We start from the raw sequence: 14,842 nt of genomic DNA on the forward strand, positions 1-14,842 counted from the left end.
AACTTGATCAAGATTGCTTCTTATCATGTTTTGCTGGAAGTTTTTTCTGAGCTTAAAACTGAGACCAATCTTGGCTTGTTTGTTATTTGATCTAGCATAATTCAAGATTATTCCTGAAGGAAGCCAAACTCGATCTTGTTTGGAGCAGCTTGATGGCACTTATCAAGCGGAAATCCATTCAAGCCTGTATGTAACCTGAATTGAGCTCAGCTCAAGCTTGATTCAGTAGTTGATTATAATGCTAAATGAACCAGATGTCTAGATACAACAGTTGACCATATGTTAACCAATGTACAAGATATGGATCACCAGTTTGGAGCCTTGTCAAGCCAGATCTTGTTGAGTCGGGCTGTCTTCAAGCTTTGCGTACAATTAGTTATCAGCTTACAGACCATGTTCAAGCTTGATATAATTACACAGAAACAATACTGGATTCATTCTTATTTTGAGCCTAGCTGGAGCTGCTCAGATCAACTGACATCTGTGATTAAAAAGAGAAAAAGATAAAGTAGCACTTCAGTCCATTGCCGTGTCTAGAGCCAGTGGTAAAGCTAATAACCGCACGCTCCGAAGGTATAGAACTTTGAATTGAATAGGCTCTCCACTTGAGACTCCCATGGAAAGGGATTGCTATGGTTTATAATGCAGAAGAAGAATTTGATCCCAGCTGCGGACTTTCTCTAAATCAAAATTTGATGCAGGTGAAGAGTGGTTCTCTTAGAGTAACACATGAATTTATTAGTACAATGGAAGCAAATAGCAATAGTAAAGTAGGATATAATTAAAGACATTGGGAGCATCACACATCCCTCTCTGTTAAAGCTTCCGCATCACATCTTCGATCTTCCTGGAATCCTGATTGAAGACTCCCGATTGCTCCGTTATTTCCTTCTGAATCATGATACTGTGCCACAATTTTCGAGTAGCGTCTTACTGCACAAAACTTCAGAAAAATCCTAAAAAAAAATTATTACTTGTTTGATGGTTCAGAAATGCCAGCATTAGATGATATCTGTAAGTTCCTAACTCTTATTTGTGAATAGATTGTGATCAAACTATGAAAAATGACAAAACTAAGGAATTTTGGGCTGTGTTTGGAATTTGGATGCTGAATGGTTAACCTGGGGGGCTAACTAGATTCAGCCGTTGGTGACCATCCTCAGACCATCAATCAAACCATGGGTAGGAATTATTAGCTGTTTGGGTACTACTCACTTAAACCGGCATAAATGACAGAACGGAGAAAATATGCTATTTGATTGAAATCTTTTTTGCTTTCATGGACAAGATACCCCCGTGCCTTGTATTGCAAAAATGGCAACCTCTCCGCTCTCCCCTTATCTAAAGAACTCATAAGATCTTCCAACCGTCCATGGCAACATATTTCTCCACCCCCCTCTTCCCTTTGTCACAAAATTAGGCAACACTTTTTCACCGCAAATAAATTGAGATTGCTAAATTAACATAAGGTATTGTTTTCACCACATAGAAACTATCTCACTTACCTCCCTACCATGTCTAACTATTAGCTCCAATTATGATTTTTATTGAGGTTGGAAATAATTTTGGCTCGGAAAAGAAGACAATCATCAGGACACAGTGCTGCCCATTAGCAGACTTTAGAACCATGCTGAACATGTACCCTATTAGAGTCGTCATTGCCTTTACATGTTAATGGAGAATATGTAGCAAAGAGTTAGCTACACCTACAAGTATACAAATGTGCGAAATGGAAAAAGATATGCATGAGACATAAGCACAACCATCACATGGACGGTGGCCTCGCTTGGGCTCGAAGTAGCGGCTGTTCGAGAGGGATAATAGCCATACTACTACAGTACTTAATAATATATAGCAATCTCTATTATAAAGACCAAAATGATAGAGCAGCAGTAAAGCGGTAGGGAGAGTTCTCGTTACCGTCTAAGGTTTTTGATGTAAACAGAAGATTTGTTCTCATGGCCTTCTCATAAATTGAGAACTTGTGTAGAGCATGTATCTCATCACCCATGTTTGACAATCTAGCCACATGTCATGGATGTCGGGTATGGTTTCCGATCATATATTTCATATGAAAAAATGATTAATTTTCTTTTGCGATGTTAACCACTGGACTGCATCTCGTATAAATCTCAATGCATTTTGAACTTTTCTCTTTTCCGTTTGGATAGATCTTAAAGTGATCATTACGCAATTCAACAATCGACGTTATGAAAAAGATGAGTTACAAAAAATGTGAATCATTCTTTCACGTGAATGATACAATCGAACCTATTAGATATGCCCAATTAGAAATTATGTAGTACCTCCTCCCCAAGATTCAAGTTGTATCTCTTGCATGAAAGAATGATTGATCTTGTTTTGCAACATCGGCCGTTGGATTATGCTCTACACAGATGTCCAAGCACTCCAAACTCCTCCATTCACTTATCTGCACAGATCTTAAAGCGATCATTTTGCAATTCAACCGTGTATTCCTATGAAGGAAGGTGAATCCTTCTTTTGCAAGAAAGATACACCCCCAACCTTACTCCCCATCCTCCTATACTGCATTTTATAAGATTGTCTCAACAAACATGGCAACATAACTGCATCAAGATACGTGTTCTATTACACTACCTCCAGATTGTCCATTGCATCTCTAGCCAACTCTCGGGTTATTAACTTGCTAAGGCGAAAACCCCAATACCTATCATCTTGAACCACTCTGTTAAGCTCTTGTGGTTCTATCCTTGTGTTAAAATAGTTGTCATTGTCCTGGTTGCCTAATGAAATTATGGATGACAGTGTGTACGCCATAATAATATTTCATTGTGCTTTCAAAGGATATGGAACTGTGGTCATTGGACCTTGAAACAACACTTGAGGATGCTGAATGCTTTCTTCATTCACTACTGAGTTGTTCATGCCTTCGGTTAAAAACTTGACCGCATCATTATTGTTCATCTCCCTTACTGACCCTGATCCTCTAATAGATGGTATCGCTGGCTATAAACTTAAACATATTGGCATGACCAGAAACATGTATAATACTATCCTATAAATGGAAGCAATAACATGGTGGAAGACAATCTAGGCTTGTGCAAATGTTTAAGATATATAATGCATGCCAAGCAGTCAATATTCCTTGCAGAACCATTAGGCCTCCTTTCTCGAAGCTCCATTGAAGCACTCGCACAGCAGCAAAAGATCCCTCTCAGCCAATTGACAGTAGGATGCCATCAGATTCTGTGATGCAAACCATTTTAGCATCATTCTTGCTCATTCTTCTGTAATGTGGCTGAAAAACGTGTACCATCAAAAGCAACCTACTGCATTCCACATTTACATGAAGCAAATTAACAATCACAAGTATAGTACAAGTATAACTCAAGGACAGCTTGAAATAACCAATTTGTCAGAATATATTTTTTAAATGCAAAAACGTCCTGCATGACGGCATGTGTGAAACTATGAACACATGTAAACTGAGAATAGCAATGCTAGGGCCAATAATATAGTTATCCATTATATGATTATTGCCAACAAGATTGAATGTTAATTATTTAAATTTTATTTTATTGTTGATTTATGATATCGTGACGAGATATCTTGTATACTTACGGAGAGAGTTCTCTATGAATATGCGGTGATTACTATGATTTTTGGCTCGTGATCTCGGATGGAGGGCTAAGGGTTAGGGCTGCTATTTGTACCTTTGATGGGACACATATCCGGTTAGGAGAGGATTCGGCTACGCTTCCCTCTGCCACGTTACCAAAACATATTTCTTTCTTGCAGGATATTTGGCGATGGAAGGCTGCTTGTTCTTTTCAGATTAACCACATTAATCGTGAAGCCAATCAACTTGGTGATTCTCTTGCTAATAGGGCTTGGTCTGATGATTTTCAATGGAACTCTATAACTGATGTTGATTCACATTGTCTTTATTTTCTTCCTGCAAATGCATGTGGCATATCCTTTCATGGGCACTGATAGTTGTCAACCCCAGCTGAGGCTTTTCCAGGTGATGCTTGGTAATGCTTTCATCCAGATTTTGCCGAGCGATTCTTTGTCTTTGCTAATGTGGTTCGTTTGTAGGTGGGGCCTCTTTACTGCCTACTATCCCAGTTGCTGTATCCCTACGATGACTTTTTGTCCTGTTCCGGTGGATTACTCTGTCTTGTTTCATTTAGTTATCCACCATTTCTATGTCATAGGTGCTTGCTTTCTACCCTCATCCTTTGTTCTTTCATTAACTGGGTTCTGACTTCGGGTTTCCTTAATTACTTTCTCTATTGCTGGAGCCCGTTCTTGTCTTTATTATTTTCAGTGGACTAGGTCTCAATTGCCCTTTCCTGTATTCCTTCTTTGTGTCCTTTTCAGTCATACTTCTTTTTTGCATTGTAGTTTAGTGCTTCTTCTATGGCCTCTGTTCTTTATCTCTTTTCATTTCTTATTTACAAGTTGTGTTGCAACCTTATGACCATGATGGTGTGGTGCAAAATGCTAATAGTGATGGGGTTCGTGAGACATATGTGAAAATAGGAAAAAATTTTCAAAATATAATCAGGGTGGTAGTGGTACTGGGAACATGAAAAGAAGGAGATGAAAAAACACAGAATTAGAAGTTTGGAAAAAAAAAAAAAATATGCCAAAAAGGTTCCGTTGGAAGAGCCGGTTCAAGGAGATGGTCTTTTACCACATGGCTCTCTCAAACTTCTTTGGTGTATCTCTCTTTACAAAGCACATGGTTCTCCCGCTTCCTTGTATTTTAATTTAACTAAGGTTGGTTTGATTTCCAATTGCCGGTTATCATCTATTCAAGGCTGGTTACATTTTCTTCTGGGCTTTCATTATCTATGCACTGTTTATCTGTTTATATACTGTCAAGTTGCTGCTTATTATTTCATCTGCTTTCCAACTACCAAAATTGCCGGTGACAAGTTGTTGATGGTTGCTTCAATAGGGTTGTTCAGTTTATTTACATCAACACTAGCTGGTGTTGTGCATTTCTTCTTTCAATCCTGTGGCTGCCACATTATGGTGGGATGGCGTTCTTCTTCGTGATATCTACACCTCATTTTCTATTACCAGCGGTAGCTGGAGTGGTTCTATTCTGATCTTCAGCATTATATGTTTAATTCATCACCAACTTAATATTGCTGGTATTCTATATTAGGATTTGATATCTCGAGATTCAATCTACACTGAGCCCACAGCGAGATCCACGACAACGAACGGAGTCTAATGAGTCTAAGATCAGCCCAAATGAAATCCAGATGGAGAAGTTACGTACGAAAGAAGCCTGAAGGAGGTGGCACGGTCCATGAGGCAGCAGAAGCCGGTGGCGGGCTGACGGAGGCTGCAGCGATACGAGCACACATGGCGGCGCGTAGACACACGGGGCACGGCCCAGGCCCAAGCGGGCGTGTGTAGCGTGGCCCGTATGGTTTTCCCACGTGGTCCACATGCGGTGCATTGATCGGCGGTCCATTGGCACTCGTGTGGACTGGATGGGTGTTTTCCCTTGGTTTCGCATGGTCCATGGTGGACCAACGGATGTTTTTGGTTGGTTTTTTGTGGTCTACGATGAGTTCTCATGGACCGATGTGTGATTAGAGGGTCTACAGGGCTTGCGGTCAAGATCCAACACTTCAGAGGCATATTTGGGTGATCTGAGGAGTCCTAATTTGCATTGAAGATGGGATTGGATCGATCTGAGGTCTTTAAAGAGACCCTGTGGCAACAGAGAGATGTATGGTAGTAGTGGGCGATCGGCAGGATCTCGTGTGCAGAACAGAGAGTCATTCAGCAGCAGCATATCCTGAAGAGAGGCACCGACAAAGAGCAAGAGTAGGGTACTTTAGGCAGACTATCAGACAGTGAACAACGGTCACTTCAGGGATTCAGGAAGATTTTTCTAAAGAGAGAATTTTTATGAGGAAGAGCTTCTTGTGAGGAAGAGATTGGATGTATGAGGATTGAGGATATGATCTCCTCTTGTTATTTTCTCTTTTCTCATAGTGAAGCTTACAAGCCCCATGGAGGCGAGCTTTTTGGCTGATCCACGTATTTGATTGTTTCTGTTTTATTTCTTCTTTCTTCCTACTGTGACGTATGGTATTGAAAAGGTTCTGTGGAGATGGTATCCTAGCCAGACATCCCCATCAAGTGGCATCAAAATGAGATGGTACCAGAATATAAATTGCGGTGGTGGTGAGCAAGATTGAAGATGGAGAAGACATGCTCAATCAAGATGGAAATCAATAAGTTTGATGGCAAGAGCAATTTCTCTTTATGGCAGGCAAGGGTGAAGGACGTGCTCATCCAGCAAGAATTGATCGATGCACTCTTGTGCAAAGAGAAGTCGACTACCATGGAGGTACAAGATTAGAGGCGGCTCCAGATGTAGATAGTGAGTACGATCTGTTTGTACCTAACAGATGAGGTGGTGATCTATGTGCTTGGCGAGATTTTTTCGATGGTGCTGTGGTCGAAGCTCGAGAAGTTGTACATGACGAAGTCTCTCACCAACACTCTCTTCCTCTAGAGGTAGTTTTACTAGCTACGGATGACTGAGGGACAAAGCGTGCAAAAGCATCTCAACTACTTTCAGAAGATCCTCACCAACTTCTTCAATGTCGGCAAAAAAGTTGAGGAGAAGAACAGAGCGCTGGTCTTACTAGTATCGCTTCTCCCTTTGATGGGTTCTTGGTGACTGCTCTTCTAGTTGGAAAGAGCACCATCAAGATAGACGAGGTCACTATGGCGATTCTTCAGAACGAGGTTCTCAAGAGGGAGAACCCAGCTTCGAGCTCAAGTGGCAGATTAGCTTTAATAGTTTTTGGAGGAGTAGGAGGTCGTAGATGGAGCGATAAGAGATGTGATGAGGGCGGTCTAAGTTCAGGATGAGAAACTTGAGCAAGACCAAATGTTACCGATGTGATGAGTTGGGGTATCTAGCGAGAGATTGCTCTCAACCCAGGGATCAGACGAGGGTTACTGCAGCAACGGCCAGTAGCGAGTGATAGGGTGATGTCTTGGAGATATCTAATGAGATATCTACTTTTTTCCAGCAGTGAATTTTAGATTCTGCATGCACCTATCATGTATATTGCAGAGAGGAGTAGTTTGACTCTTGGAGAGCAGTGAGGATATTGTTTATCTGCCGGATGGATCGAGCTGTGCGATCAGAGGTATCGAGACGGTCAGCTAGAGGACATTGATGGTATAGTGAGGAGATTGGGAGAGATCCGATACATACCTAATTTCAAACAGAATCTTATCTCACTGAGTAGACTAGATTTGAGATGTTACAGGACGGTAGCTGGTGGAGGAATCCTAAAGGTATTGCATGGTGATAGGATTATTCTGGAGGAAAAGAAAAAAATGAGAGGACATTACTACCTGACGGAGAGCCCAGTACGAGGTGAAGCTTCAGGAGCCAGGAGGAGTCCAAAGTAAGGTGGAGCTTCAGATGGAGGTAGATCGGGTACGAGACGCAAGACTCGAGAGGATGAGAGGCAATATCACAGGGTGAGATTCCTATTACTGCAGGATGATATCCCGATCAGGTCTCAGGTCAGGAGGAGCACAGCACATAACAAAGATGGGATCGAGCAGTCCGGCTCGACTCTCATATTTATCCATCCATGATCAGCAGGTGATTGCCCTAGGGCATGAAGACAAGGAGATCCAGAAGCTCTCAGAGTTAGGAAGAGATCGAATGTCGAGTCAAGATGGAGATTATTAAGATTTAATATCTTAAGATTCGGTCCACACTGAGTCCACAGTGAGGTCCGTGATGACAAACAGAGTCCAACGAGCCCAAAATTAGTCCAAACAGAGTCCAGATGGAGAAATTACATATGGAAGAAGCTCGAAAGGATGGCATGGCCCATGAGGCAGCGGAGGTCGCGGTGGTGCGAGCGTGCATGACGACGCGTGGCCTAGTGCACGGACGCACGGGCGCATGCGGGGCACGACCTAGGCCCAAGCGGGTATGCGCAACATAGCCCGCACGATTTTCCCACGTGGTCCACGTGCGGTGCGTGGACCGTCGGTCCATGGGGACCCATGTGGATCGGACGGACGTTTTTCTTTGGTTTCGTAAGGTCCACTGTGGACCGACAGACGTTTCTGGCTGGTTTCTCATGGTCCATGATGGATTCTCATGGATCGGTGCACAATCGGAGGGTCTACAGGGCTCGCGATCAAGATCCAATGCTTTAGAGGCATGTTTGGGTGATCTGAGGAATCCTAATTTGCATTGGAGATAGGATTGAATCGATCTAAGGTCATTAAAGAGACCCTACGGCAACAGAGAGATGTATGGTAGTAGTGGATCATCGGCATGATCCCGTGCGCAAAACAGAGGGTGGTTCAGCAGCAGCAGAACCTAAAGAGAGGTGCCGACAGAGTGCAAGAACAGGGTACTTCAGATAGACTGTGAGGCAGCGGACAACGATCGCTTTAGAGATTCAGAAGGATTTTTCTAGAGAGAGAGCTTTTGTGAGGGAGAACTTCTTGTGAAGAAGAGATTGTGTGTACGAAGATTGAAGGTGTGATCTCTTCTTGTAATTTTTTTTTTCATATAGTGAAGCTTACATGTCCCGTGGAGGCGAATCTTTTGGTTGATCCACATATTTGATTGTTTCTATTTTATTTCTTCTTTTTTTCTACTGCGATATATGGTATCAAAAAGATCTTATGAAGGTGGTGTCCTGACCATACATCCCCATCATTCTGAGCTCCATAATCATAGATTCCTCACATGCCAAGTATGTCCGGTCTTCTTTTTCTCCTGTTGCCGGTCTCATGCTCTTTCAGGCCATACCAGTTAAGGGACCAAGATCTCTGTCTCATGGGAACACGGATAATATGCTTCATCCCTTGTTATCATTCCTCATCCATTGTTTCAGAAGGATTATATTGGCTGTTCAACTTCTCTTCTTATGGATGTTGGGTTCTTCAATGTGGCTGTTTATGGACTTTTAGCAAGTATTTATATTGGCTGCTACTTCAATGGCACTTTTTCCACAGCCACAGGGCTTTATACCAACACTGTTTCGTCCCGGGTGGTGTCTACTATTTAAATCTCAGAGGCTTTCTTTTCATTACCTTATTTTGGTATGTCTTATATGTGGCATTTCTACATCTCAAGGATTTCCTGCTGTTATGGCATCATCCTCATGTGGTGGCTCTTTGGTTTGCATACTTTTGCTATATTGTTTTGGTATTTCTTCTCTTATGTTAGTTATGTTCACGTTTGGGATTGGGATCTCCATTTATGCTGTAAATTTGCTGGCTTCCAAGTATCTGTACTTATACTATGCTCTTTGTATTTCTGTTATGTGCAATAAAGCCATGCTTCCTCTGTTTCACCCAAAAAAAAAAAAAATCTTCAAGTCTAGTTCTAAATTATATAATTTTTGAAGAAAAAACTTGTTCTAGATTAAGCAAAACCACAACACTTCATTAGCAAGAATAGCAAATGAGACAAGGCCATGATGGAATCAACTAAAAATAAAATTGTTGCATGTCACTTTAGAGCCTTAACAAATGATCATCACCTAATTCCTTCCCTAAAGTGTAGATCTGGTGTACTTCCAATCATCATCATCTTATCATTCCTGCCCTTCCAACGACCGCACCCTCACATTTGCCCACGAGAATGAACGGCAAGATCCCATCCGTCCAGATCCCCCACGTGAATGTTATCCGATGGCTGGGGATCGCCTGCCGCACGCACCTCCGATGCCCAAACCGTCGTCCAGTCAACAACTTATCCAGCCACTACCCGATCGACACGTGTCCCTTCTGACCTCCCTCCGATAGCTACGTAGATAGGGGTGAACCGGATGACCTCCGGTCGCCGATGCTCCGATATAAAAGGCCAGCATTTCTCTTTCTTTACCCCTCTCTTCCATCCGTGGCAATTTTTTTTGCTACTTCTCCGGCTCTTCTGATGTTTTTTCTCTCTCCCTATCCAAATCCAGAAGAATTTAAGAAAAAAAGGAAAAGGCAAGTTCTATGTATTATTGAATCTGTTGGAATTAGAGTGTTTTTTCTGTTTAATTGGAATGATTTATGCTTTATTTTCAAGAACTTGTGGAAATTTTGGATTCTTTCTTAGGATTTGATCTGTCCTGTTGTATGCTGTTTAGATCTATTAATTCGTTATATCTGCACAGGAAAGTTAGTATTTTGGTAAATTCTATTGTAATTTTTATAGGATTGTAGAGGATCGGGGTAGGGGTCCTTGGTAAGGGAGCAGATTTCATCCGAGGAGTTGGGTATTTGGTGAAAAAGATCCAATCTTCCGTTCTTTAGAGACATTTGATATCTTCTGGGGCTTGTGTATTATAGGATTTCTTGAAGGTTGGTACGAGGTGGAGGATTCTTTAGGGTTAAGAATCATTCAGTTAAGTTGCCTATTGTTGTGATTTGGAGCTTGATACTCAAGAAGAAGCCGATTAATTATGATTTTTCAGCTTGCAAAGCGTTCCTGATTTAATTGCTTGGATTAATTTCCGTTGGAATATTTAGTTTTCTCGAACCTTGTGGGTGTGTTGGATTTAGGATTCTGAAGGCTTGGTATATGATTGGGGATCGCCGAGAAATTTGTTGAACGCTTTCTTGTGGAAGGATTGGACTGCGCCATAGTTTTTGTTAGCAAAGGGTGGTGCATTCATGTTTTGGCAAGGAAGATGCCGGCCGGTGCTGAATTCTCACCTCCTTTTACGATGTTAGAAGGCACGTATGGAGGCAAGGAGAATGGATCTTCTGCAGCTGGTGAAGATCCTGAGACTCCAGAGGGCATGAAGGAGACGAAAGCTGGGAAACCACCTCGACATCTTTCAGTTATCAGGCATTGTGTGAGCACCAGCCGCCTCACTGATTCCACTGATTTCGTACGTTATCTTGATGGTTTGATGCCATTTGAATGCTCTGTTTGTATATCCATTCTGTTTGTGGCATTGGTTGTTGCTGCAAACTCTTTTATCTTTGTAGGATTTGGTGGCGAGGCTGGGCTTGACATCTCCACCACAAGGGCAGACTGGGTTCTTGCCTGTGTTTCGGTCTGGAAGCTGCTCTGAGATAGGTTCGAAACCATACATGGAGGATGAGCACATCTGTATAGACAATTTAGTCAAGCATCTCGGAGCCCTTCCAGATTTTCCATCACCTGGTGCTTTTTATGGGGTGTGTTGCCTTCATGTGGAATTCAATTTTTTTGCAATATCGACTATTATATGGTTTTTGATACACATCATGATGTTAGTTAAAGCTTGATTGATGCTGGCACTAGGTTTGCTTAATTGCTGCTAAGGATGCTTAACTAATACAAGTTTATGGTTTTGCTAGGGGTATGGTTTTTTCAGGTCAGTTGCTGAGATAAAGCTGTTAATAAATGCAGGTATTTGATGGCCATGGTGGTACAGATGCAGCATTGTTCGTTCGAAAGAACCTTCTCAAATTTATAATTGAGGACAGCCATTTCCCCACTAGTGTGGAAAAGGCAGTGAAGAGTGCATTCAAGAAAGTTGATCATGCATTTGCTGATTCTTCTTCTCTTGATCTCTCCTCTGGAACTACGGCTTTGACAGCCCTTATTTTTGGAAGGTTAGGTTGTCAACTTTCTGCCTACTACCATCCAATTTGCTTTTGGCTGCTAAATGTATTGAAGTCCACATATATGGAGAAATGTGATCTTGATTTCATCGCGACTGTTTTGGGAAGGTGTTACTCTTAACTAAACTAAAGCTACATTGAACAACAACTTTAAGGCATAGGATGGGTCAATAGTTAGTCATCTTTCATTAATCTTTTGGTGGCATAGTTACTTTTCATGTTATCAGATTAAAGTTGTGAAGAAACTACTTTAATGACCTTCATTAATCCATTAAGTATCATTTTCAAAAAAGAAGCAAAAAATATTTGAGAGATAAATGTGTGGGAAAATTCAAAATTGGCTAATGATTCCATACTTTTATTAATAAAAGCTAGAACAATGAAGCTATCAAACCCATTCGAATGCAGAATTACATATAATGTAAATGTAATCATCTTCCCTAGTTATACTTGAGACACATATGTTGATATCTTACGCTATTTATGTTATTTAATAATTACATCTGGTATTTGATTTTCAGCAGAATCGTACTTAATTGAAGGTTAGAAAGTTGGAAGGTTCTGTAATCTACAGTTGAAATCAGGGCATTCTTGTTTTCTGTATAAATATTCTAATCTGTCTATAATAATGAATTCTCACTTTTAGTGCATAAATTGGTATTGCTTATTGCTGCAACCAGCAACGTAAGCTTAATGCTTCATTGCTTTATGTTCGTTAATTCACTTGAAGTTCTTACATGGTGAAACTGGCTCGATCTTAAATTTCCTAATCTTACGGTGCTATGCAGGACTATGCTTATTGCAAATGCAGGTGACTGCCGAGCTGTGTTAGGGAAGCGGGGGCGAGCAATTGAACTTTCCAGGGACCATAAACCCAACTGCAACAGCGAGAAGCTTAGAATCGAGCGACTTGGAGGCATGGTCTTTGATGGGTATTTGAATGGACAGTTATCTGTAGCGAGGGCTCTTGGTGATTGGCACATGAAGGGGTCAAAAGGTTCTCCCTGCCCCTTGAGCGCGGAACCGGAGGTGCAGGATACAACCATCACCGAGGAAGATGAGTTCATAATACTGGGCTGTGATGGTCTTTGGGATGTGATGAGCAGTCAGTGTGCAGTCACGATTGCCAGGAAAGAGCTCATGATCCACAATGATCCTGAGAGGTGCTCAAGAGAGCTAGTTCGGGAAGCACTCAAGCGCAACACTTGTGACAATGTAACTGTGGTGGTTGTCTGCTTTTCACCTGAGCCACCGCCTCCAATCGAGATAACCAAATTACGAGTACGGAGAAGCATATCATTAGAGGGACTGCATCTCCTCAAAGGAGCTTTGGATACCAATTGATGTCAGACTCATTGTTTTGAGACCTGGAGCCTGCAAACAAGTGGGGTTCTTCAAAAATTTTGGTCTCCTTTGGAGAATAAATCGTGCGAAGCAAAGTTTTTCTGAGGTGTAGATTAATCTTGTACATTTGAGATTAAACTATTTGTACCAATCGGAAGCATTTGATTGTTTCTTTTGGATCTCATTGAATGCTTCCATTATATGCGAAAAAAATTTGCAGCTTCATTGAGTGCTGAATCTATATATTCATACCTAACCTCTCATGGCAATATCAACTTCTATGTGCTGTCATTAAAAGAAGAGAATAGCCGAAAAAGCCCCACTGTTTTTCTGTAGCCATTGTAAGCATTCAGATTACCTGCCTTTCTGCTGACTTGTATAATTTTGTCATAGAACACCAAAATTAGGCAAATCACAAATACACACACACACGTGCGCGTGCACAACTTTATTTCATCACTTTCTAATGATTCCAAATCTCATCTGGTATAAGATGCTAAAGTTTTGAAATCATCGAGCGTTATCATTTTATGATATCTATTTTGCACTCCATTTGTCATGGATGCAATGGCAATGCAAGTTGTTCAAAGTCAATAAAGGAACGGTGTGATAAAGCCATTTGTCTCAATCATTAATGAAACAAAACCAAGTTCAGCTATCCATCTGTCCAGAGCTTGAAAGGCTAGAGCAACTTTTTTAAACAAGTATACCTAATCTTATCCCTCTTTCCACACGTCGAGTAATCGATCAAACTATCATTTGACTCCAAGTTCATAATAACAATTAGTTTTGTTGGAAGAACTTACCCATCTAATATGTGTAATGTGAAAGCTAAGATACTTTTCACTTTAGATCCGATGCTGCTTATAGAAATTTATATTTAGGAATGACTATTGCAAGACAAGACGTAAACAATACAAGACGTCCAAAAGGGCTAAGACTGAGAAGAGGTTGGGTGGGACTAATTCATTTCATTATCTTTAATAATTATATTTTAATAAAGACATCGCTAATAATAACAGGCCACTAGCTAAGCTATAATACTGGTAGGGGAATACGGTGCTTATGATTTTTTCGAAGTCTTTGGCTCAGTGATTGTTTACTGGATCCATGAATTCAATGATGCTGTGGTGATGGAACAATCAAAGAAGGTATCGTATCAGAAGTATAAAGATACAGCATTTTGATGATTTATGCTTGAGTTAGACTCATGCATCCGTAGCTGTAGATTAGATCTGCATTACAAGATAGTCGATTACATCTTAAATGTTAAGATATTTTTACATGGAGCAAGCTTTACAGAGCCGTCTACTTCATATTTTCGGGCACTGCTTTCTACCTCTCAATGGGCTTTACGGTTCAGCTTTTGAGGGTTTTGGGTTTTGTATATTGTTGCTTTGTTACTGATGTCATAGGTTTTGATTTTAACTCCGGTACTGTACTTGGGATGTGCCTGGCGTTAATATAGGTTTCAGCTACCTTTCCCAACAAAAAAAAAAAAAAATGTTTCGATAATTTAGCTTCTGAATAATAAATTTACATATCCATAGAGAGAACGAGTGAGCGAGAGAGAGACGAGAAGGAGTGCTCCTGAGAGCATTTAGCGACTCCAAATGCTTCTCAACAAAAGTAAATGGTGGACCTCTGATGTGGAAAATCATCACCATTGATCATGCTATGTGATGCATAAAATACATAGAAATAAGAATTCAACAGTTTTTGAGATCTTTTGTCCATGCATCGAGCGAGTAAACAAAGCCCCGTGTAGCTTGTTGTGCAGGTTATTGCTGCTAAATTGGGGGAAGGAAAAAGAACTGACCTTTTATCCGAAATGAATGAGATGGAAGGGGGTATGGTAGTCTGAAAAGAGGGGGTGGTTTTC

At 41.0% G+C, this 14,842-nt stretch overlaps 1 protein-coding gene across 3 annotated transcripts; it reads left to right on the forward strand.

Annotated features, from left to right (window-relative positions):
- The first annotated feature begins 9,855 nt into the window (after positions 1 to 9,855).
- On the forward strand, positions 9,856 to 13,216 carry LOC105035437 (probable protein phosphatase 2C 27). 3 transcript variants are annotated; one of them, XM_010910989.4, is made up of 5 exons: positions 9,856 to 10,005; positions 10,564 to 10,895; positions 10,996 to 11,187; positions 11,402 to 11,607; positions 12,405 to 13,216. In XM_010910989.4, the coding sequence occupies exons 2-5, from the start codon at positions 10,692 to 10,694 to the stop codon at positions 12,958 to 12,960; spliced, it is 1,158 nt and encodes a 385-aa protein (XP_010909291.1). In that variant the 5' UTR covers positions 9,856 to 10,005; positions 10,564 to 10,691; the 3' UTR covers positions 12,961 to 13,216. The 3 variants fall into 3 exon arrangements, with proteins under 3 accessions (XP_010909291.1, XP_073101765.1, XP_019702899.1); XM_073245664.1 differs by having other exon boundaries at positions 9,899 to 10,859; XM_019847340.3 differs by having other exon boundaries at positions 9,900 to 10,895.
- Positions 13,217 to 14,842: the final 1,626 nt, after the last annotated feature.

This window comes from Elaeis guineensis, chromosome 11, assembly GCF_000442705.2.
Source record: "Elaeis guineensis isolate ETL-2024a chromosome 11, EG11, whole genome shotgun sequence".
NCBI classification, from domain to species: domain Eukaryota; kingdom Viridiplantae; phylum Streptophyta; class Magnoliopsida; order Arecales; family Arecaceae; genus Elaeis; species Elaeis guineensis.